At 54.1% G+C, this 24,211-nt stretch overlaps 2 protein-coding genes across 7 annotated transcripts in view; one reads left to right on the top strand and one right to left on the bottom strand.

Moving 5' to 3' along the window:
* The window catches only part of PTGES (prostaglandin E synthase), a 32,283-nt gene extending 19,943 nt beyond the window's left edge, over window positions 1–12,340 (top strand). For 3 of the 6 annotated variants that reach the window (XM_048325789.1, XM_048325788.1, XM_048325787.1), the window contains exons 4-5: window positions 1–246; window positions 3,797–12,340. In XM_048325789.1, coding sequence (XP_048181746.1) covers window positions 1–246; window positions 3,797–3,830 — 280 coding nt within the window. In that variant the 3' untranslated portion in view covers window positions 3,831–12,340. The other 3 variants (XR_007207843.1, XM_048325791.1, XM_048325790.1) reach the window with 3 other exon arrangements.
* The window catches only part of PRRX2 (paired related homeobox 2), a 24,291-nt gene continuing 6,986 nt past the window's right edge, over window positions 6,907–24,211 (bottom strand). Inside the window, exons 2-4 of the mRNA XM_048325786.1 lie at window positions 10,502–10,686; window positions 10,149–10,327; window positions 6,907–9,587 (exon numbers count right to left, since the gene is read on the bottom strand). Of these exons, the coding sequence (XP_048181743.1) occupies window positions 9,452–9,587; window positions 10,149–10,327; window positions 10,502–10,686 (500 nt within the window). The 3' untranslated portion in view covers window positions 6,907–9,451. The remainder of the gene's footprint in view (window positions 9,588–10,148; window positions 10,328–10,501; window positions 10,687–24,211) is intronic.

Here is a 24,211-nt window from a genome sequence, read left to right on the forward strand (position 1 = left end):
GGCCCACCGCAATGACATGGAGAACATCTTCCCCTTCCTCTTCCTCGGAGCCATCTACTCCCTGCTGGATCCCAGTCCTGCAGTGGCCAGGATCCACTTCCTCATCTTCTGTGTGGGACGGATCATCCACACCATTGCCTACCTCCTGCGGCTGAGGGCACCCACACGCTCCGTGGCCTACAGTGTGGCCCAGCTGCCCTGCTTCTCCATGGCCCTGCAGATCCTCCTGGCCACCACCCCGTACTGGTAACACCCAGAGGGACCGACCACCCGAACCCCCTCATCCTGACTCTGCTGGTCCCCCCTGCAAGTGGGAGAGAGTGCGTGTGTGTGTGTGTGTGTGTCACCAGGGATGTCACCGGGGAGGTCAACTGCACCCTGAGGATGTTCAGTGCAGCCTTGATAAAATTCCACTGCCATCAGAATTTGTCGGAGAAGTCACCAGAGAGAAGGATCGTGCAGGAAGGGGATGTGGAGGCAGGTTTCTCTCTCTCTTGCTGAGGGTGAGAGGTGGAAAGCACATGGACTACCCCTCGTGGAAGGGGTCATTGAAGGAAAGGTTTTCTGTGTTTGGAACGGGGAAGATGTGCCTTTTCCTCTTGGTCATGAATACCCCATGAATCAGGAAGGGGAAATCATGGGGGTCCAACAAAGTCTCTTAGTCAGCAGATGTGGTTGGTAGCAGAGGTTATAAAGCAGCCACCCTTCTCCTGCCCAGCCACGTGCATCTGTGGGGATGTGAGTCCCTTAGGACTTAGTCCCTTAGGTTCCCTCTCCCACAAGGAGGACAGGAGGCAGGTACCTTCCAGGAAGTGTAACAGGGAAGTCAAAATCTCAGGGGTGATGTTGTGAGGCCACTGAAGCGTTCAGTGCTCCCAGTGCCACCTCGTCTCACGCCATGGGACACAGCTCCCTGCAAGGAGCCTCACTGCAGGCAGGATCCTGCTAACTCCTGGCAGCTCCCAGCCAGCAGCAGCTGTGGCTTTTCCATCTCAGCCCCACCACAGCAAGATGCAGAGCGACATGCCTGGAGCAGCCAGCAGGAATCATTTACCCTGGACACAGAGCCTGGATACATTTGCCGGACACAAAGCTCTGGGACTTCTGGAAAGTCTAAAACACTCACACAAAACAGACAAGAGTTTTCTCCCATAGAGCAGTCATGTCCACATGCCACTAATGCCTGAAAATGCCTCCAGGGCATCAGACTGAGTTTCTCCCCCTCTGTTTGCAGCCTTTCTCTGGCCACAGAAGGGCCGTTGCTATTTGGAAAATGTGCCATGATCGCTTTAGGGGTGTTTTCTTTCAGCTGTTTCCAGCTGTCCACTGCTGCCACGCCATTCACAGCCCTGACCAGCTGGTGTTTGCAGAAAGCTCTGGAAATGAGCAGAGGGGCTTTGAAGACAGTATTGCTGCTCTGTGTCACCCAAAGGTGTCATGTTGGAGAGGAGAGGTTGGGACCAGGGTATTGCATGGTAAAAAAGCCCCATGAGCTCCTCTGCTACACAGCTGTCCCCAGGTACCAGGGGCTGCTCCCAGCAGCAGCAGCAGCAGCAATGGAGCATCCGTCTGGAGGAGAAGACAGGAGTAAAACTCTGCTCTTCAGTGCCTCCTCCCTCCTCTGAGGGCAACACAGAATTGGACTAAGATCACAGAGACAAGCCAGAATGAGTAGAAAATAAATTCCCCTTCCATCTGTCCTGTGCACTGAGGCTGTTCCCTTGACTGCTCTCCTCAGAGATGCTTTTTTTGAGACCTCACTGAGCACTGGGGACACACCTGCTCAGAGTGATGCTCAGCCCTTGCTCAGCTCGGGTAGAAGTTTCTGTACCAGTAACTCCTGATCCCAGTGCAGTTGTGGCCTCAGGCCGAGCTGTGTGGTGAAGTTTGGAGTGGAATGCCTTGCTCTCCCACTGTGAGGAAGGTGGGCAGGATTGCAGGTTCAGTAGTTCACTCTTGGCCACTTCTCCGTCACAAAGATGTCTGGGTAACACAGACCCTTCTTAACAAGTCTTTTCTGCCTCACAGGGTGCACAAGATCTTGAACCCCTGTATGTTTCTCTGCTGCTGCACATGCATCCTAGTGGCAGGAAGCAAATATTCCCAATAAAAACAAATCATTGTGCTCTGATACATCGTTCCTTCGGGAGCAGCAGATGCAGCTGGGCAGCAGCTGGGTCCATCCTCAGCAGGATGTTAAACCCCACTGTAGAGCCTGGAGTGCCCTGGGACTTCTAAAGAGGCATCCCCTTCCTCTGCACTCACGTGCCCTGCAGAGGAACCTCTTTTCCAGGTGTGCATTATTTGTGCTGATCCTTTAAATTCAGCAGAGCTGGGAATTACAAGCAGCTCTGTTCAGTTTTCCTTCCCTGAGCAGCAAATTGTTACAAAGCTTGGTGTTCACTCAAAAATCCTGGAGGGCTGGAGAAGCTCAGGTAAGATGTGGTTGCTCTTCTTTCTGTTCTTAGGACTTGTAAAGGAGCTGGTTGTATTTTCCAAGATAAGTATCCCCCTTTTTTTGCACTAGGTTGCTGGGAAACAAATGCCTCATTTCTCTGGGTTTCCCCTATTTTCTTAAGTTGTTAAGTGTTTGGGAGGTGCTGCCCGTCATGTCTGTGTTAGTTTGATAAAATGGCTCCGCTTGGTTCTTTTCTTTCCCTTTTTGTTTTCAAATAAGAAAGACAGTGGTTTTACAAAATGGACTCTCTCCAGTACATGTTGCTGTGGTTGGAGATGTGGCTGGGATGGAGATTTTGGCATGGGAAGGAGGAAGGAAGGCTACAAAATGCCCTTCCAGCCCCCAGATCTGCCAGCTGCTTCAGCCTCTTCTCGGCTGCCTGTCCAGTGCCTGAGGCTGATGCCCTGTTCAGGGAAGCTGAGGTTACATGCAAAGCTCTGCTTTCTTCTTTTTTATTAAAAAAAAAATAAACTCTGCTTACTGGCTGCAGGGAAAAGCTTGGGAATGTGAACTCTCCTGGCTCAAAAAAAAACAAACAGAAAAAGCCTACAAGGCAAACTTGAGAGAGGCCCAAGCATTGCACTTATTTTGAAGTGTTGTGGAAGTTTGGGGGAAGCAGGACTGAGCTGGGCTCGGTTGCTTTGGTAGCATCAGTCCCATCAGGGCTCTCCTGGGACTAGGTGATCAGAGCCAGTGGCTCTCCCCCTGGACACTGCCAGTGGTGTTTGCTGCATATGGGGGGCATCCCTGCCTTTTCCCAATTAATATTGAAAGCCTAGAGCTCCCAAATTCCTGCTCTGGCATCTGTGTGGGCAAAGAATGTGCCCAGGAGAGCAGAGACAGTGGCTGCACCCAGCAGTCTCTGGGTTTGGTGTGTGCGTTGTATGTCCAACAACTTGTTTTTCACACCTGGCTCAAACAGGAATTGGCAGCACTCTGAAACCCACCTGGGACTGCAGAACGACAGTTTGGTGCTTAAATAGGTACAAATTGAAAGAGGAGGAATTTAAGTTAGACATTAGGAAGAAATTTTTTACTGTGAGGGTTACTTACACTGGTACAAGCTGCCCACAGAGGCTGTGGATCCCAGCCCTGGCAGAGTTCAAAGCCAGGTTGGATGAGACCTTGAGCAACTTTGGTCTAATGCAAGCTGTCCCTGCCCACGGCAGGATGGGTTGGGAGTAGATGATCTTTAAGGTCCATTCCGCCCCCTTCTGTGGTACAACGTGTGAATGTGATTCACACAACCAGTACGTGTCTTCCCTCAAGGTGTCTGGAGCTGGGAGAAAAGCAAGTGGAGACCCAGCACAAGTCACTTCCCCTCCCACACTCTTTTAGGTGGCTCAAGCCTCTGGATCCCTCCTACCCCTGAGCACAGGACACACCTCTTCCTTACCTGCCTGCACCACTTCCTGGGTCTCTCCATCCAGACCTTCCCCTGGTGGCCTCTGGACCAAGATTCCTGCTTGGGCAGCTCTCCTTTAACTGAGATCACACTCTTCCTTTTCTGCCCTCCCAAAATCTCCCATTCCCTCTAGCAGATGGGATTTTGATACACAAATCCTCTTACTCCTCTTGAAGAACTGAGATTCCTGTGACTTGTAGAGAGAATGAGAGGAGCCAGCTCTACAGGCATAGGCATCCCAGAAGGAGAAGATAACGGTGCTTCCCTGCTGCTCTCTGGCACATGAGGATGAAGTTGGCACCGGTAAAACTTTTTCCAGCGGGCGTTTTCCATTCCGACTGTGGGGCTGAGCTGTGAGACGTCCCCTGCTTCATACGTGGGGGCGAGCCCCGGATAGGGGGGAGGGAGCCGGCCGGGTGCGGAGCAGAGCAGCGCGATGGGGGCTCGCCCTCGGCCCGCCGGGTTCCGCGGGCTGCGCTGCGCTGCGCGGGGCTGCAGCACCCTCGTGTGGCTGCGGGACCCTGCGGGGGGACTCGGGGACCCTGCCCGGGGACCCGCGCCCACGGATTCTCTCCCCCCACGTCTGCTGGCCAGAGAGCTTGGGGTGCAGCTGGAGGTGTTTGGGGTGGAGGGAGGGTGCCATTCCTTGGGGAACGCGTTGAGGGGGAGTAGGCTGTGGCTGCTCTAGTGCCCATCAGCGTCTCCAAAGCAGGCAGATGTAATGCCAGATCCAGGGAGATCCTCCCATCACCTCAGACTTGCCCTTTGGCAGTCACCTGGTTGAAAACAGACTGGTTTGAGGAAGGAAACAGTTTGCAAATGTCCTTGCAAACTTTCCCTGCTTCTGAAGTTGTGGTGTATGGATGCAACGCTGTGCATCTCCATGCAATAGTTCTTCCTTATACATGGTAACTTCCTGGGCTTTGTGATGCCAGCTACAAAAGGAACCTTTGCTTCCTCCCTTCTCCCCGAGTAATTATAAAGCATTACAGCCCCTGTGGATAGTTACCATCCAGCTTCTCTGCTGCCTTAGGTTGCTTCCCTGTGGGGTTGGAAAGAATCAGCAGTGAGCAAAATATCTGCCGCAGGGAGGAGATGCTCCTTCCATATGGAATGTAGAGTTTGGGGTGAGCATCGCAACCCCCAGGACAGGAGCATTGCTCCAAAGGGCAGGAGGGGCTCGGCTGCTGGGAGGTGACACGATGCTGTCATGGGAACATGTGTTTCTGCAGTTCGTAGATGGTGCCAGCAAGAGGGTCTTCAGACCTTCCTGTTGCCACCAGAGGGAGAAGGGCTCAGCAGTACAACGGTAATGGGAAAGGAGGATGCTGTAACCACAATATGTCTGTAATTCATTCTGGATGGGGATAACCAGGCTGGTGTCCCTGTGAGCTGGAAAATGTGAGCTCTGTTTTGTCTTGCTGCTGTGGCAGCCGATGCTGATGACAACATAAAATTGTTCTCATTAAAATATTCTAGGGGCAAACTTCAGCTTTTCATCAGTCAGCAAGTCATGCACAAGTGTCAGGCTGTGGGGTCAGAGACAAGGAAAGGGGGTCCAGGAAGATCCTTCCATCACCTGAGATCTGCCCTTTTGGAATCACCTGGTTGAAACCAACTGCTTTGAGGAAGGAAACAGTTTGCAAATGTCTTTGCAACCTTCCCCCACTCCCAAAGTTGTGGTGCATGGATGGAGACCAGCTCTCCTGCTGAAATTAGTACTGGTGATGGATGTGCCCTTCCTAGGAGGAAAAATGCCCCTATCCTGGAAGAGGAGTGGTTGCACAATGTCTTTGAGCTCCTCTTCATTGACAGCCTTCCCCCAGTGCTTCCCTTCCCTGTGGAGTGCAGACCCTGCCAGGTGAGCTGCAGCTCTCCATGCTTGTCTGTCTCCTGGTTTGTGGACCCCTCAGATGTCCATCAGCTCCTGGGAGCTGACTGACCATGGGTTGGGACCTTCTGCTCTAGTGGGAGATGAACTGAAGTTGGGACAGTTCAGGCAGGAAATAAGTGACATATTTCCAGCAGTCAACAGTAATGAGTCACTGGAGGAATCTGCCCTGGGAGCTGTAAGCTCATCAATTCCAAGGGTCTTTTGACTCGGGGCTGGATGCTCTCCAAAGGGATGCTCTGCACTGGCCACATGCTGAGGATGAGGATGCTGCTTGGGTGATATTCTTTATGCAGGAGGTTGGACAATTGGCCTTAATGATCTACAAACCACTTACTGAATGAATAAATAAATGGTTAAAAAGCAGCAGCAGAGCAGTTTGATAGGGATGGTCAAGTGTCTGGGACTGTGGTGGGCCTGGAGTGATGCCCAACATGGGGACCTGCTCTTGCTGGGTGCTGCAGGGATGAAATGGGATGAGCCTTGTTCCCTTCTAGGGAAAGCTGGAATGTGTTGTTTAGGGGTCCTTCCTTCCTCAACCTTGCAATCCACAGGATCCATGTGTCCCACAAGCCACCGGTGATGGGAGGAACAAAGGTTGCTGCTGGGAGGGAGCTGATCCTGTGGCTCACGGAGCTGAGCCCCTCTGGGTGTGTGCGATAGCACTTTCTGCCTTGCTCTCTAATCCTTTCCTAGCGATTCCTGCCACTTGACTTGCTGCCTTTCAGTCTGCACTGGGCAGTTTCAAACTGCACTGGGCATTTTCCCCTGGGCACATCTTCCCATTTCTCCACATTGCATTAAATCTGCTGCTTGATAGCTCAACACTGTGAGCTCCTGGAGCGCTGTTTAACTTTGGCTGCCTCGACTATTTGGTATCACCTTTGCCTGACCACTGACTCCCCCTGTTTCGGTGCTCGGTGCCTGCTCTGCACCTGTAGGCCTTTGCTCTCTGGAAAGTGCTCTACAATCTGATGGTTTATTCCTATCCTTATTCCTATTCCTACACAGCTCAATTTCTGTGTAGAATCTGACCCTTCTTGCTGCCTCTTACTTCAATTTCTGCCCAGGCTTCTTGTCCAGGGCAGGTGGGGAAACCACAGTGGCTGCTGATGAAGAGTCACATCCCTATCACATGCACTGACACGTCTCTACTCAGTAAAATATTTATTCCTCCATTATTTCACAAGAGTTGTTTTTACAAAAACCTTACAAAAATTTCCAAAACACAGACATGCAGAAGAAAAAAACAAATCCACCATGGATCTTGTTACAAGTAATTGAAATGTACAAATAGAAAGGGCGAGAGAGAGCTTAGATTACAATAATCCCTCGGTCCTGCTACCCCTCCATGGGTGCAATTTGTATCTCTTCTTGGTGAGTTCAGCATTGAGTGACAAGCTGTGATAAGCTGCCAAAAGCACAGCAAAGGAGGGGGCCTAAGATTAGGAGCAAATGTTTTCAAATATATATATACATATAGATATTTAGTGAAGAAATATTTATTCCCTGCTTTTTTTAGGTTTACAGAAACAGCATCTGCAAACTATTAAATGGGTTTATTTTCATTAATGTTCTCAAAGAGGCAGTGACATTTATATCCCTGTGGTTTCATCTTGTATAACCGAAAAAAGAGCCTTGTGCTTTCCATGGGAATAGGACCCTCCCGGCCTCCTCCTCCTGCCCCAAGTGGTGTTTCTTAGGGAGGATGATTTGATCCACAGTGGATCCCTCTCCCCCCTGGCTTGGCAGGTCTCTGTGCAGTGTGGGGAGCTGCGTGCTCTTCTTCTGGCATGACAAATGGGAGGGATACCAGCCCTGGAAATGTGGATGGGGGCAGAGGGTGGGTATTTAGGGTGACACTGCTCCCTGGATGAGGTGGACAGCGTCAATCAGGCTGTGCCCTCTCCCTGCCTGCCAAGCTTGAGGAGGAGAAGGTAACTATTCCCAACTAGGGGCTGCACTGTGGAGCAGAGAAAGCAGGGGCTGGAGGCAGGATGGAGGGTGGTTCACCCCCAGCAAGAGGAGATAGGCTCCTCTCCTGGTTCTCCCACCAGGTCTGGGTGGAGCTCCAGGTGGTGGGTGAGTCCCCCCCAGGCTGGCATTGCCCTGCAGTGCAGCTGAAGGCTCCAGTGTCACAGCCACTGGGTCCCACATGCAGCTGCAGTGAGAGCCCCAGTGGGAATGGGAGAGGATGCTCCTGGGAGCTGTGGGGACTCAGGTGGGCACTCTGTAGCTGTGACACTTTCAGCCTTGGTGTCACTGAGCAGAGGATGTTTACGTGGAGGAGGCACTTCAGCAATTACTCTATTTGTCCTCAGATCTATTGCTGCAGCCCCCAAACCAACCCCTTCTAGGGAAGTAGGGCTGGTGTCTTCACTGTCCAGGCCACCCCTCTGAGTTGGTGGTATCCCCATGCTTGGCTGGTGGCTCTTTCCAGTGGGTGAGGAAAGGGTGGTCTGGTTTCCAGTGGGCTTTGTCCACAGGGACACCACACCCCCACCACTCCGGCTCATTCCCCATTGCTGCGGAATTGGCAGGGGAAGGTGGAGGCTGCGTCTCTCCGCAGCTCAGTCCCATGGGCTGGGGCCAGGTTGCCCACCCCGTGTCCATCCCCCTGCACATCCCACCTTGGAGCCTCATTAGGCTGCACAGCAGGGTGGGATGAGGGGGAAACCATTTCCTTTCTGCAAAACCAAAAAAGCCTCCCCCATGGAGTTGCCGGTCCCAGACCCCCGAGCACATCTGCGGAGCTGCCGACGGGGAGGCTGTGCCTCCGGAAGGCGAAGCCTTCGTTGGCACGAAGCACTGGGAGCCGCCTACTCAGCTGAAACCCAACAGCTTTTTCCAATTTTCTCTCTCCCTGGGACGGTTCAATGACCTGGGGCTCTGCAGAATCACTGGCAAATCCACCGAGGCAGGGCAGCGGTGCCTGCATGGGGATTGGCAATGCATCCCCAGCTCACAGGAGAGCTCAGAGGCTCCAAGCAGGTCTGTTGAGATGCTCCAGCTCTGCCTGCCCCTCTGGGAAGGGACAAAGCCTGATGCCATCAGCATAGGCAGCTCCTAAATGCAGGCAGCACAGTGCAGAGGGCTGGCCTAGACTGGCCATGGCATGGGTGAGCCATCAGCTTCCCAAAGTCCCAAACTTTAGGAAGTCCTAAACCCCACACTGCGGCTGGGGTTGCACAAAGAAATGAACACATGGATCAGCTTTGGCACGCACAGTTGAGCGCCGCAAGTCACAGCCCGGTGGAAAGAGGGGCTCATGATCCTCCCACGCTGTCCCTGCGGGAGGAGAAGACCCAATAACTCTTTGGCTCTCTGGGCAAGATACCCAAATTGGTCAAATCCAATAGTCCAAGATCCTTCCATGTTTGGAAGCAAATTCTTGTTCCCTTGGCAAGTCTGTTTGTCCTCAAAGAGCGCGTGGGGGGTATGTGTGTATATATAGCCGTTATTATAAGGGTGTGCGAAAAGCAAGTTTCTAACCAAGTTCGCTCCATATGTGGCTATAATTATGTGCCACTTCGGCCTGGGACTGACTCTACCTTCAGAAGGGAAGGGAAGAGGAGAGAAGATGCGGAGACATTGGATGAGTGGCATGTGTGTTGGGCAGGCAGCGGATTTGTCCTGGACCGGCACAGGAGCTCCACGCTGTATCCTGGAGGAGGCCATGGGATGGGGTTTGCCCTGCTCAGTTCACGGTCGGCACCTGGTTCTGATGGAGGCTGAACTCTTTGGCTTTGAGGCGCAGGCTGGCGATGCTGTTGGCCATGTTCACCCCTTGGGTGGGTGTTGCGGTCCCGCTGGAGCTGTAGGAGGGCACAGTGCTGCGGGGAGGGAGCAGGGAGGAATGAGGCAATAGCCCATGGAGAAGTCCCCATGCCCTTTGTGGTCCTGCTGGTTTCCTGGGCCAGGCTGGCTGCTCCCTCTTGGAGATCTCTCACAAGAACAGCCAAGGCTTCAGCATTGTTATGTGCTTGGATGTGGGAACCCCTCAAACTATGCACCAGGAGGCCCTGCTTTGTGCTTTTGGATGTGATGACTGAACATGAACAGCTGGGAACCAGAAGGGACCCATGCCACCTCCTGTGCTGAGATGTGGGAAGGGTCAGCACGAGGCCAAGCAAATCCCTTGCGAGGACCAGGGTGCCTGCTCCGGCCCCGAAATGCAAGGAGGCAGGGAAGCCTGCTCAGCGCTGGGCAGCGGATGCTCAGACAGGGTTGAAATGGTTCCCAAGGCCAAGTCAGACGAGTTCCTTTCAGCCTCATAAAACTCCCCAAATCCCCAGCAGTGGTACAGGGCTGCATTCCTGTGGCAGTGGAGTGGTCTCTAGGCAGCCCTGCCCCACAGCCACCTCCTCCTCAGCTCCTCCAGAGCCTCCACCTACCTGTATGGGGAGGTGCTGGTCCAAGAGAGATATTCCGGGGTCAGTGCAGTGGGCCGTGGTGCCATGGGCTGCTCAATGGCTGCTTCTTGGCTGTAGGATTTGAGCAGCGATGCCGATCTGTTGGCCAGCATCGCCCTCTCATTACGGCGGAACTTGGCCCTCCGGTTCTGAAACCACACCTGTGGCAGGGGGAAAGGTGGTCAGTGGGGACCCAGTGTGAGCAGGGATGTCCCAAGCATCTGTCCTATGGATCATGGTGATGTGCAGGATGGAACAAGGGAGGGGACAGTCCCTGCTCCTGCCTGGGGGCAAGGCAGAGGGTGTTGTTTTCTCCCACACAAACCTGTGCTCACCTGGACTCTGGCCTCGCTGAGGTTGACCCTTCTCGCCAGCTCCTCCCGCACAAAGGCGTCGGGGTAGTGCGTCCTCTCGAAGACCCTCTCCAGAGCCTGCAGCTGGCTGCTGTTGAAGGTGGTGCGGTTCCTCCTCTGCTTCTTCTTCCTCTTGGCTGCCCCGCAGCTTGGGCTCAGGCTCTCACCTGTGGGGAAAGAACAGAAGCCAAATGAGAGCCAGACCTCTGTGAGACCCCACAACTCAACCAAGCTCAAGCCCTCCTGGGGGTCTGCACTGCCCTGCTCTGTGCCAGCCATGCTCCCTCCAGGCACCAGGGACTCTGTGGGGAGCAGCATTATGTGCAACCCTGTGATGTCCATGAGAATCAAAACCTATTTTGGGACCTGCTGGAGCTTAGGGTTAACCCCAAAATTTACCAAGGCCTGTGGTGGTTTCACATCTGGCTCAAACCATGTGGACCTGATTTTGAATACAGGTCTCAGTGTATCCTGGGGCTGCACTTGATCCAAACTGGGGCTCGGCTCTTACTAAGACTTTAAGTCAAGCTTTTATGAACGGTGATGAAAATGAAGCACCGAAAAACCCCCAAGATGCAGGTCTCAGCTCCCACCTCCAGCAACCCCCCGAGGCCCCAGCTGTGGCATGTCCCCAAGGTGACACAGGACTGCAGCCAAGCATCTGCTCTTCCAGCCGTGGTCTTCAGAGCTCAGAACGAGCAGCACCGTGTCTCGCAGGGCTCAGCCTCCGCAGTGTTTATTTCTGGCTTTGCTGGCTCATGGAAACATGAAGCTGAGGGTGTAGTTTGGTTTCTCAGTATTGATCTTGGGCTGTCAGCCAAGCTGAGATTAATCTCTTCTTTGTCACTAATATCATAAGGTTTGGGCAAGTTTATGAAGTCTTTTTCCGAGACACCCAGTCAGTTGCCTGCAAAGGCTTCATGGGGAGCACGACTCGCTGTCGTTCTCCCTCATGGAGGTACTGGTTAATGATTCTTTCTGTTAATAAAGCATCTGGATCCAATCTGTACCTACTGGTGGGAAAGCATTTTGGAATTACTTGAAATGTTAATAATTTTATGACATTCTGATTCATGGCAGGGGTATTTCTGCTCTATATCATTACAGAGGCCAGGGTGGCAGAACTCACCACTCCCTGAGTATGCTCACAAATTAAATGCTTGCTAATAATATTGTGATACTTATTTAATAAGTGCAGCATTTTCAGATCATACTTGAGCAACACACAAAATCTACTGAAAGGGATATTAACTCTTCTGTTTCTAGACACCATCAAGCTGTTGAGCAGGAGGAAACTACAGGCTCCAAGATCTTTAAGGCCAGAAAAACCTTCTTGGACCTTAACTCTGAATAATTCAAGCCATGAAACACCCAACAATAAGTTTTCAATCAAGTACCTAAGACCCCTATGTGCCCAACTACACCGCTCTCCCAAGACCTCTCTGCAGCCACTGGCATTTCTCTGGGTCTTTTATTATGCTGTAGGTGCAATTTGGCCTTGGTTGACCATCAACAATCTGTGCTCTTGTACTTTGGCCATGGCCTTCTTTGTTGGGTAAAGACACGATGGACAGTGCCTGAAATATGCATGGGTTTGAGGCCCTTTCCCCGGCCAGGAAACCACAGGCTGCACTTCGCCACCGATCGTGTTTAAAGGCTCACAAATAAAATTCTCAGAATTCCCTCCAGCACTTGTTCCTGCAGCTTCAAATGTTCTGCCAGTCTCTGCTTTCCAGTTGCCCTTTTTAGTTAAACTCCTTTTTTGGTCCTGTTTTCCTTCAGCGAGCTAATGAGCTGCTGGATTAAAATACATGAAGTCTAGCCATGGTTGTCCCTGAGTTTTCTGGGAGCCTGGGACTGAAATGGGAACCATCAAGCTGGGAAAGAGATACAGGATGTAATGGGGTGAGAGGTTTCCTTGTGGATTTATGACCATGCCACAGGACTTCTGGAGAAATGGCAGATCAGGGTTTGGTTCAAAAGGTGTAGTCACAAGAGCACGCACTGTCCCTCACCGAACTGGCAATGATTTCAACAGAACCCTGGGAAATGTATAAATAAAATTTATAAACCCCCTTTGGCTTCATCCTCAATTTAAACATGGCTGTAAGACTTTTCCATAAGTGATGGTTTCTCTCACCCACTCTAATTTGGCTGAAAGAAAGGAGGAGGAGGAGGAGGAAAGTTTTCTTAAATTAATTCTCAATCCAGTTCTGTAGCATCTGGCCACATTTCTGGCTGGTCTTTATCTCCCCAAACCCACAGAAGGAAGAGCTAAAGAGCCACAGGAGACAAGTGGTGCTGAGTGCTTCCCATATGGGGCTGGCAGTCATGCCAGGATCGAGGTTTAAGACTGGAGTTGGGTCAGGATGTGTCCGAGCACCAGTGGTTCCTGGGTTTTTGGAGACCTGCAAACCCCAGGCCATGCCAGTTTTGGGGCATTTTGTTCAGCCTCTATTGCTGCTTTTAATGGAGGGACCTTCCACACCTTTTCCAGGCCATCTCTGTATGGCATGGAGGCAGCTCCACACATGGAGTGCCTGCCTGGATCCTCTGCTCTGCTTAGGGATGAGCCCTGGTAATGCATCCACATCTTTTCATCATTAGCTCAGGCACTGCAGGCTTGTGGGACCAGACAAATGCCACCCTAACAGCTGGTGGTGAGTGTCTGACAGGTTTACAATGTACAGTCAGGCTGGATCTCTTCTATAAGAGATGCTTTAATAACCCCGAATCAGCTTCCCAAAAATGAGCACAGCCAAGTCCTCTGCGGCATTAGAGAAGGAATGGGAAGGGGGATGAGTTGGGTCCCCCAAAGACACCCTGTCCTCTCAGTGCCATCAGCAGGACTTGGATTTAACCAGAGCTGCTGACACCTTGATGGAGGAATTGGAAACCAGTTCCCCACCCCGATGGTCTTCCAGGAATAAGAATTTGTACTTGCACAAAGTTAAAACCAGCTGACCACCATCACTGTTCCGCCCCAAAGCAGTGCTTAGGGAGGTTATGGAGAAAGCCAAACCCTTGCCTTTGTCAGGTATAATTTGGGGATTCATTTGGGCTGGAGGGACCAGTTTGGTTGGCCAACCCTGAGGTCAGAGGGGCTCCTGAGCCTTCCCTCCAGCCACCTTCCCTGTATTTATCTTCCACTGATTACAGTTTCCGCTGAAAGGAAAAAAATGCAGGGAAAGGGGGAAAACAGGGGGGATAACATTACTGAATAACGAAAGATGACATGCGGGGGAGGACGGCGAGAGGGAGGCGAAGGGGCTTTGCACAAAGCAGGATGGGCCCGATGTGCATCACAAAAAAAGCCTTCAATTGCCTCAGAGTGTTAGGAAAGACAGGAGACTTTTCACCCGTGATGTGGATGAGTTTTGGGGTGCTGGATGTGGCCTGGGTAACCTCCAGCCTCCCCTCTGGGCTGTCCTGCCTCAGGCAGTGCTGCCCAAGAGCTGCAGACAGCCCGGGAGCAGCACTGGGCCCTACAGATGCCATGGGGTGCTGGGAGTCACCCCAGAACCCTTCTCCCTGTGGGAGCACCAATGCTGGCAAGCCTGGACTGTGCCACACTGAGAACTTGGGAGCGACGGGTCTTGCCCCATTTGCAAAGGCAACACCACCCCTGGCTCAGAGCCGTGCTGGTTCAGCTGGGCCAAGCCCCCTCCTCTGACCCTTGCCTTTTCCCTCTGTCCTTCCATTAGTTTACATAGGAAGGACTCGGCAGGTCTCAGCCTTGGTGCTAGGCTTGCCAAGGGGGGCCCTTACATTGGCAGGGCCCCCAACCTCCCACAGCTGCTGTTGAGCACTGTAAAGAGGTAATTTTCACTCGATTTCCACCGAGGCTTTGGTTCTGACTTATGAGCTCCATTAGTGCACAACAAACGGCCTCAGAGCAGCTGCGATCCAGATCAACCAGCACTGAGAATCCAGCAGCTCACTCACCTGAGCCCCAGGAACACGGGCACGGATACTCCCTGGGGATGTCTTTCAGGGATGGGCTTTATTGCCAGCCATGCTCAGTCTCCCCTCTGGACACCCAGTTTGGGAGGTTTCTTTGCAAAATGCTCATCCAGAGGGTGGTGGTGTTTGCCCAGCACCGTCCCTGCTACCCCAGAGGGTCACTTCAGCCAACTGCCAGCCTGTCTCTTCCCCAGGTGATGCTGCAAACCCCTCTCCCTATGAGCACCATTACATCCTGAGACAAGTTTTCCTGAGTCCAGCTCTACCACTTGGCTTTGGGGTGCAAGTACCCCCCTTTTTCAGGGACCAGGTCAGAATGCAGCAAGTTCAACCCTCTCACACAAAAAGCCCAGGCTACATCTCCTCCAACGTGTTTCATTTTCCACCGCACCGCAGCCCCCACGGCCCTGAACAGTTTTCTGTCATTAAATTATTTCACACGTTCCATTTATTTGCGAGCAGTTTGCCAAAGACCCTTTAAGCTTTAAATTTTTCACACCCCCCCCAGCCAAAATGATCAAATCTGCTGTACCATTTACTTCCCTACTACGCCTGGAATGGCATTTTTTTCCTCCTTTTTTCTTCTTGGGTATAATTTAAGGGTTGAAATAGCCTGGAGGGAATTAGCTGTAAATTCTTCCTAAGACAAATAAATTCAGCCCTCTAAGTTTCTATGTTTTTCAAACTGTTGAGAGACATTTTGGGTTTGTTTTACTTGAAATAATGATCGTGGCATATCTGACCCTCAGGCTGCGGCTGGCTCTAGCCAAATAAATAGCTTTTATTAATTAAGGTTTATCCTTAACAAATAAAACCCCAATTTGATCTCGGCCGGCTGAATTAGCAAAAATAAACAACGGGTTCTCTGGGCACTTGATGTGGATTTAACAAATTAACGCTGGGCCTTCATCAGGGAAGCCGCAGGGTGGTGGAGGTCTTTTACAGCCAAGAAATCCTTTGGAAAAACAATGTATTTCGTTTCTCCCATGGTCTCTCTCGGTAAACATGTGCACTCCCTTCATCCCTTTATACACTCGGGGGAAGCGAGGAGAGCTCCGGCGATGACGTCTGCCAAAGTTTCATGTGCAATTGTTTAACTTGTTCCTCTAAATCATGCGATGGGGAGGAAGCATTTCCCTTCACACTGCAGCGAGCTGCAGCAAAGCTCTGGGGTTTGGAAATTGCCCCTCCGTGGTGTGTGCCCACTCCAGCTCCTTTTTATCCCACAACCTTCAGCTGAGACACCCGAAGCCAAGGTGTGATTTGGGGGTGCATGGGCTGCCAAGTGCAGATGATCCCTCTTTCCAGCAGCTACTTCCAACACTGCTCTGCCTTGAGAGCAGTTAGGAAAAGCCTGAGAACCCGGGGGGGTTTTATCAGCCCACACTGGGGCTTTGCAGGAAGGAGGGACAGCAGGAGGGATGCTCCACAGGCCAAACGGAAGCTGGGCTCTTGTCCCTGCTCATGGGCGCAGGAAGGATGGGGTTTGTTGCAGAAGGGATCGTGCGAGATGCCTACACCATAATGGGTCTTTAATCTCCCCGAATCATTTTGGAAAGCCTGAGGGGCTGAGAAGCGGCCAGGAACCTGCCCCTCCACATGTGCTGGGTCACCCAGGTGCGGTGCCTTTCCTGCACCCACCAGCGAGCCCAGCCTGGGTGCACAGGACCAACACAGCACCAGCTTAGGGGCAAAACCGTATCAGTGAAACCCCCATTTTCTGCATGATTTCACCCCAGTATCCAGGGGAGAAGCCCCTTAGGGCCACCAACCCCTGCCCACAGGATACCGGCCCCAGCTTTGCTTGGCACGATGCTGTGAGGTCCAAACCCATCCTGGGAACAACCATGGCCATGGGGAACAAGGTATCCCTGGGGAACAAGGGCTGTCAGCCCCTCCCCAGGCTCCCCCACTGCTGGGAGAAGGCTCCCACTTCCTCATCCTGACCCACTGCCGCTCCCTGTTCCCCCTCCAGCACAGCCCCAGCCTCGCAAAGACCCTGGGAGTGCTGAAGGCTCTGGGGGGAGGTTGAAGCTGGGGGGGTCCAAATGTGCTGAGTCCGAAGGAAACTTTCTCAGCTCAAGTGGCGTACATGAAAAATTTAAGAGAGGGGCAAGTCCCAGCTACTGGAGAAACATTACAGCAAAATGTTTCCGAGGATGTTTCACCTCATTAATTGTGAAAAAACTGAAACGCTGACACGTTTTTACAGGCTGCCAGTTTTGCTGGGGGAAAAGTGTCTCTGTTAAAAAGGAGCAGCAAAAGCCTGGACCAAGAAAGAGGCCAAGGCTGTCCCGGGGGGGGCCTTAGCCTGTGCTCACTGACAGGCAGCAGCAGCCTGTTTTATGGTTATAGAGCTGCCTCTGCACCAGCCAGAAACCACCCAGCACTGCAGTTTGCTACCCCCAGCCACACAGACACCCAATTTTTGGGAAGATCCTGCTCAGCAGTACTGCAGCCCCAGGCATGTTCCATGCACAGCCTGCACCCCCAAAGCGCAGGAGGTTTTCCCCTTGCACTCCCGGATGGTGTGTGGTGTCTGAGCACCCATCACAGCAAGTTCAGCTGAAAGTCTGAACAAACAAGGAAGGTCCTGGCTGAGCCAGCAGCATCCCTGCATCTCAGTGGGGATGTGTCCAACCTGTGCTGGTAACTCAGTGGTGGCACTGAAGCCCTTTTTTAGCTCATTATTAGTGCAGCAAATGTGGTGGGAACATGATGCTTAGATGGGTATTGGGAACAGAAGGAATGTGAAAAGGAAGATTCCCATGTCATGGGACACTGCTTCCCCTAGGGATGGTTCCAGCCAGCAATTAGCCACCAAATTCACTGCTGAGAGCTGTGAGTGGATTCAGAGCTGGCTCTCCAGTTGGCTCTGGAGCAAGGGCAGCCGTGCTGCAAAACCCAGGTGCACAAGAGGGACAAGATCAGGAAGTCACAGTGAGGAAGGAGGAAGATAATGAAAACAATGAAGAAGGGAAGCAGATGCTGGAGATGCCAGGTGAGAAACCAGCTGGCCAAGTCATGTGCTGTGATTTAGAGAGGATGCCCTGGAAGTTGAAAACTGCTGAAAACCACAGGGCTGCAAGCAAAGCCCTGAGGCTTTGACGTGCTCAGGAGTCCCTGAACATTCCCAGCACTTCCCACCATGCCAGAGGCTACTGCCCCGGCCAGAGGCTCCTGCACAGCCCAGCACGGCGCTCACCCAGCTGAGGCCAGGCCCCAGGAATGGTGTTTTGGCAGGGCCAGCTCCTGCGTCAGCGGAAGCATTTAATGAATTAATTGCAGCCACATTCCCTGAAGGAGGAGGCAGGGTTGGTGGGATGCTGTCAAGCCTCAGGGAGGGGCTGGGGAACATCTTTGGCCACAAAGCTCTGGTGCAATAAGGAGAGTAGGCTGAGCAGAACAAGAAGTTCCTGTCCACTGTCACAGGGATCTGGGAGAGATGGTGCCACCTTTTACCTGGGGTGGGAACGGCCTGTGGACAGACCTTTGGAGAAAGTGACACGGACACATCCTGCTGCTGGGCTCACTGGCTCAGGATGCACCCCAGCATCCTGGCTGCAGCCCCAACCCTGCACGAGGATCCAGACCACAGAGCCTGGCACCATCAGCATCCCCTGACACGCCTGCTCCAGAAACAGCCTCGAAAGCCTGCGACAGCGCTGGCACCCAGTGCAGGGCTCACCAAGGCCTCTGGCTGTGCTTTCCCAGCCGCCTGGCTCCTGCACCCCGGGAGCCGGAGCCGGGGCCATTGTGGGGCCGCGGGGCTCAGACTGCCTGGCTGCGCCCACTGACAGTGGCACTGGCCCAGGGCAGCCAGCCCGGACCCAGAGTGCTGAGAGCACCCCTGGGGCTCGGTGATCTGCAAGAGAAATGTTCCCTCCCAGGACTGTGCAGCGTGGGGTGACCCCAGCCTGGCACAGGGCTTTCGGGAGCTGCCAGGAGCATCCCGTGTGTTCACAGGAGGCTGTGGCTGCAGCCTGACACAATGGGCTGTCCCGGCTCCAGAGCCACCACTGCCTCCATTGTGTCAGCGCTCCATGGGGACAGAGCTGCGGAGGAGCTGAGCTGGGGCAAAGCTGGGGTGCTGCTCCCCAACGAGCATCCAATTTGCCCCTCAAGGCATGGTGAGGAGGAAAGGCTCGTGGGAAAGTCCACTGTCTGCACAGATCTGCTGGGGACAGTGGCTTCGAGTGGTCAGGATCAGGCAGGGTCTGGCATCTTCCCTGCTCATAGCAGGGGAACATGCAACTCAAAGGGGTTTGCACCCCTCTGGGGTCCCTCTTTTCTTAGTTGGGGCTGGGGTCACACAGAGCCTCCAAAAACTCATCTGCAGTGGTGCCAGTCTGGATGTCCCCTGAAAATGCCAAACAGGGGAGGGGGAAACAGGATAGATATTGGGATGAGTGCTCCCGGCTTCATGCAGGGATGCTCCGAGAGGCTGTGTCAGACCCAAGGGCTCTTCAGGCGAATGTTTGTGGCTGCAGGGCTGGGGGTAGCAGGAGCTGAAGCCCTCCCAGCACAGCCAAGCGCCTCAGGAAAAGACACTGTGGTGGGTTTGACTGATCCAAGCCAAGTTCCGAGCAACACCGACCAACGGGGGAGCAGGAATTTTCATTTTGTTCTCCTGTGAATCTGCCAACCCCCACGGTGGAGGCCCAGGGACCCAACAAAAGGCACTGGCTCTCCCCCAGCCACCACCAGCCAGGAGCCTTCCTGGCAAGGAGACATTCACTGCAGAGCTTGCTTTCATCTCCCAGCCAGGAGACCTTCTTGGGGTGGGATGACAGCAGTGCTTGGGCTGTCCTGCACCTCACACCACTGCAGCACCCTGGGATGCTCCTGGGGACACAGCCCCCGGGTGTCCCTTGGGGATGCAGCCTCCCCACTTTGCCAGCTCGTTAAAACAGCCGAGCGTGGCAAGTGGCAGCACCGTGGTGGCTCACAGATGTGCAAATGGGCCTCTGTGGCTCAGGGAAACAGCCAGCCCAGACCCTGTGCCCAAAATGCTGGGATTTGGGTCAGCCCCAGGCACTGCAGTGAGTGGTCTGGGCAGGGGGAACAGCCATGGTGGCTCCCCATTAGCCACTGGAGAGTGGGATGGTGGGACAGATGATGGGCGATGCCAGCACAGACCCCACTGCCCTACATCAGGGCAGAGCACGGCAGATGCTGCTTCCCTTCCCGTCCCACAGACTTTTAGGCACCATTTGGTGCACTCATGATGCAGCCACAGAGGTGCCAACATCGCTCACACGCAGCCACCTGACGTAACAGGTTACCTGGTTTCCCAGCAGGGTGCAGACATGTGTAATTAATTAACACTAATGAGACTCGTGCAAGCACTGGCCCAGGAGTAGCACCAGCCTGCGCTTGCAAAGCACCACCAAACCCCTGGATTTTATGCAAAGTGAGTTTTCCTGGGGGCTGGGAAGGGGATGGCGGGTGCCTCAGGCCATCATGGTGTTGAGAGCTCACTGGGACTTTTGCTCAGTGTTTGAAAAATAAAACGAAATCAGCCGGGGCTGCAGGGCAGGAACATTGTGTGGAGGGCTGGCTCCCAGCCAGGGACCCCTGGCATGGCGATCCCAGCCTTCCTCTCCTCCCCAGCCCCCCCAAAAAGGTGGTTTTTTGAAATTTAATAGGCAAAAGCCCAAGCAAGCCAGCCCCAATGGCATCTGGCACTGAAACCCAACACCAGCCCCACGAGGTTAAAGCAGAGACCCCATCGCATCAGGGTCATTGCCAAGAGAGGGAAGGAGATGGGTAGGGACAAGGGGGAATGATGAGAATCTCCATGGTGTCCCCTCCTGCTGCCCACTGCCCCAAGTTGCTTTTATTTTTTGAGGCCAAAAGGGTGTTTTTCGCACCCAGGCCAACAAATCACGGAGCGCCCATTTGATCAGTGAGCACCAGCAGCTGCTGAGAGCCCGTTCCATGGCCACCACCAGTGGACACCAGCATGTCTGGCCAGGGCATGGGATGGGCGTGAGCCTCACTGGGACCCCATCCCAGCCCTGCTCCAAGGAGGACCCTCGTGGGTGCCTGCACGCACAGACGTCCCAGAAGCCCCTGCCAGCAAGCAGCATCGCTGTCCTCTGGTCTGGTTTTCATTTGAGGTCGGTGGCCTCTCGCCAAATTTATTGTAAAACATTCATTTTAATAAGTGGCTCGTATCTTTTTTTCTTTTTTTTTTTTTTTTAACTCAGCCTGGTTAACTGTTTCCAGGTTAAAGCAGAACCGTGCACGGCGGGGACGCTGGGGATGGCAGGGATGGCAGGGGGGACAGGATCACAGGCAGATTGCTGGGGACAGGTGTCAGCCATGGGGAGGACACCAGGGGATGACAGGATGGAGACAAGAACATCAGGGTCCTGCTTCTACAAAGGCCAGCAGAGCTGAGACCGTCACCTTCATCACTCCAAGCCTTCATCCCCTCCAGGTCCCCAAGGAGACCAAGTACCCTCCTGCCCCGCTGGGCACCCTGACACGCTCATACAAAATTAAAACTTACTGCCCAATGGGTAACGGGGTTATGTCGAACATGCAGAGGGCTTCCCGAAGTGGACGTTGCCTGGTAGTTTAGTTTCAACATTTGTTTTAAGTTTTATAAACCTCTAATACTAATAGAAATGCTTGAGTGTCTTTTAATTTAAATGAAAACATTTTTTTTTCAATTTAAAAATTCCCCTGAGGTATTTACAACCCCCAAATTACAGCCATGTGGCCGGCCCAGATGAGAAAGTGAAATCGGTGAGGAAGGAGCGTGGCAGCTGCTCCAAGCCCAGCCCAGCACAGCCCTGTAGTGGCTGTCCCCGTGTCACCTGTGTCCCCTCCACAGACTCTGCTTCACACCTTTGCTGGGGACATGGAATCCACGGAGTGACCAGCCCCTGGAGCTGTCATCCACGGCTATCCCCAGCAGGATGGCATCCTTCTGTCTTTCTTGCCTTCCTTCTGTCCTTCCATTTTTGTCTTCTCTCTGGAGCACAGTGGGTTTGGGGACAGGAGCTGCCCATGACCCATCCTGTGCCCTCCTCAGCTGTGCTGCTGCCAGACTAGGCTCTTTGCACCCCAGTGCTGTGTCCGGGGTCCCCTGAGCGCTCCCCTGCAGCATCACTGCTACTGCCACCCCCGACTCACTCCTGACAATGCCCTGTGCAATCCCCCCTGCTTAGCAATGCCCTGCCCTGGGGTACAGTGTGATTCCCCTGAATGGCTCAGTGCAACATGACTCCCCCTGCAGTGCCCTGTACAGCTTGGGGTGCCCTGTAACACCCCACACACACACCCATTGCAGTGCCCTGTACAGCTTGGGGTGCCCTGTAACCCCCCACACACACCCATTGCAGAGCCCTGTACAGCTTGGGGTGCCCTGTAACCCCCCCCCACACACACCCATTGCAGTGCCCTGTACAGCTTGGGGTGCCCTGTAACCCCCCACACACACCCATTGCAGTGCCCTGTACAGCTTGGGGTGCCCTGTAACCCCCCACACACACCCATTGCAGTGCCCTGTACAGCTTGGGGTGCCCTGTAACACCCCCCCCCACACCCATTGCAGTGCCCTGTACAGCTTGGGGTGCCCTGTAACCCCCCCCACACACATCCATTGCAGAGCCCTGTACAGCTTGGGGTGCCCTGTAACTGCACACACACACACCCATTGCAGTGCCCTGTACAGCTTGGGGTGCCCTGTAACCCCCCACACACACCCATTGCAGAGCCCTGTACAGCTTGGGGTGCCCTGTAACACCCCCCCCCACACCCATTGCAGTGCCCTGTACAGCTTGGGGTGCCCTGTAACACCCCCCCCCACACCCATTGCAGTGCCCTGTACAGCTTGGGGTGCCCTGTAACCCCCCCCACACACATCCATTGCAGAGCCCTGTACAGCTTGGGGTGCCCTGTAACCCCCCCACACACACACACCCATTGCAGAGCCCTGTACAGCTTGGGGTGCCCTGTAACCCCCCCCCACACACACACCCATTGCAGTGCCCTGTACAGCTTGGGGTGCCCTGTAACCCCACACACACCCATTGCAGAGCCCTGTACAGCTTGGGGTGCCCTGTAACACCCCACACACATCCATTGCAGAGCCCTGTACAGCTTGGGGTGCAGTGCAATCCTCACCCCACCCCAGCAATGCCCTGCGTGACCTGTGGTACCATGCCGACCCCGGTACACCTTGGGGTGCAAAGCAACCCCTCCAAACACACACGGCAATGCCCTGAACAGTCCAAGGCTCAACAGGGCTCCCCCCGCCGATGCCCTGCACAGCTCGGGGTGCAGTGCCCAGCCTGGGCTGGCTCACGCAGCCGAACCCCCCCAGTCCCAGCGGTGCCTGCGGGGAGCGCCGGGCTGTGCCCCCTCCCCAGCGCCCCGCTGCCATGTGCTCCCCGCCGCTCCCCCGGCTCCCCTGCCATGTGCACTCCAGTTTCCTTGCGTGTGAAGCCTGCAGCCTCTCGGATTCAGTGGCTGGAAAGGATGGCGCCTCTCCACATCTGGTTCAATGCGCGAGCCTGGCGCCTGGCTTAGCCACAGTCTCCATTCAGAGACACACAGACTTTAATAGACTCATACAATTCTTCCTGATCTATCACTGCAGCCGCAGCTGAAAAGCTGCTTTATTATATGCACTCAAAGGGGGATGAGGAGGGAAGGGGAGGGGGCCGGCGGCTGGCGCTGCCGCTCTCTAAAGGCTCCCAGCCCGCCCGGCATCCCCCGGGACCTGAACTGTCCCCCCCAGCCCTGCCCTGCCTCCCAGAGGCTGTTTTCCCCCCAAACCCGCAGGAAAGAGCAGCACCGCAGCCTCATTATCTCTCCTGTTCAATTAACACCCTCCAAGCTGCCGTTTGCACCCGCACCGTCCACGGGTGGGGCTGCAGCGGACGAGGTAGCAAAGGGGACCCCGCCTGTCCCCCTAATGTCCCCAGGATGGTTTCACTCCCCCACAAGCTGGAGCAATTTCTCCCAATTCCTGCAACAATCAGCATCCCATTTACCCCGCAATTCCCTGACTGAGGATCCGCAGCCGGAGCTGTCGGCAGGGGCTGCCCGGGGGTGAGGAGCTGCCCCACAGGCGATGCCCCGGCAGGTCCCAGCGCTGGGCTGGTTCTCCCAGGGGCAGCACAGGGCAGGGGGTATCTGGTGAGGGATGCTGAGCATGGACAGGGCATTTCGTCACGCCGTGGGAAGGCTGGAAAACATCGCCCGCGGTCATGCGTCCCTCGGGCAAAGGCAAACATCGGGAATGCCTCAAGGGCGAGGGTAGGAATTTTTGTGTTAATTCTCGGAAATTTAAGATTGTCCAGTGAAAAACAAGCAGTTTTGCAGTTTTGGGGCGGTCCTGGCCGACAGGCATCAGAAAACCGCCTTGAAACCCCAAATCAGGCCTTTCTCCCCAAAAGCGTTGCTGTTCCCATCCTCCCTGACCCTTTCAGGCACCACCAAGACCAGGGGGGTGGCTGCCTCTGCCCGCCACACTTCCACTCTTGTTCCCAGTTGCTTGTTCCAGCCAGGAAAAACCTGATCTGCATTAACCCTGGTCTAAATCCTTGCTCAGTCCCAGCTCAGCCCAGCCATAACCCACTGCCCCAGCACTTTAAAGGATGCTCTGATCCAGTTCCCTGGCTCAGGGATCCCATCCTAGAAGGATAACTCCTTCCAGCTTCTGCTCCTGCTGCAGGGATGGAATGAGGTGCCCGTGTGGGGACACCAAGC

The sequence above is a fragment of the Corvus hawaiiensis genome, chromosome 21 (genome assembly GCF_020740725.1).
Source record: "Corvus hawaiiensis isolate bCorHaw1 chromosome 21, bCorHaw1.pri.cur, whole genome shotgun sequence".
Taxonomy (NCBI): domain Eukaryota; kingdom Metazoa; phylum Chordata; class Aves; order Passeriformes; family Corvidae; genus Corvus; species Corvus hawaiiensis.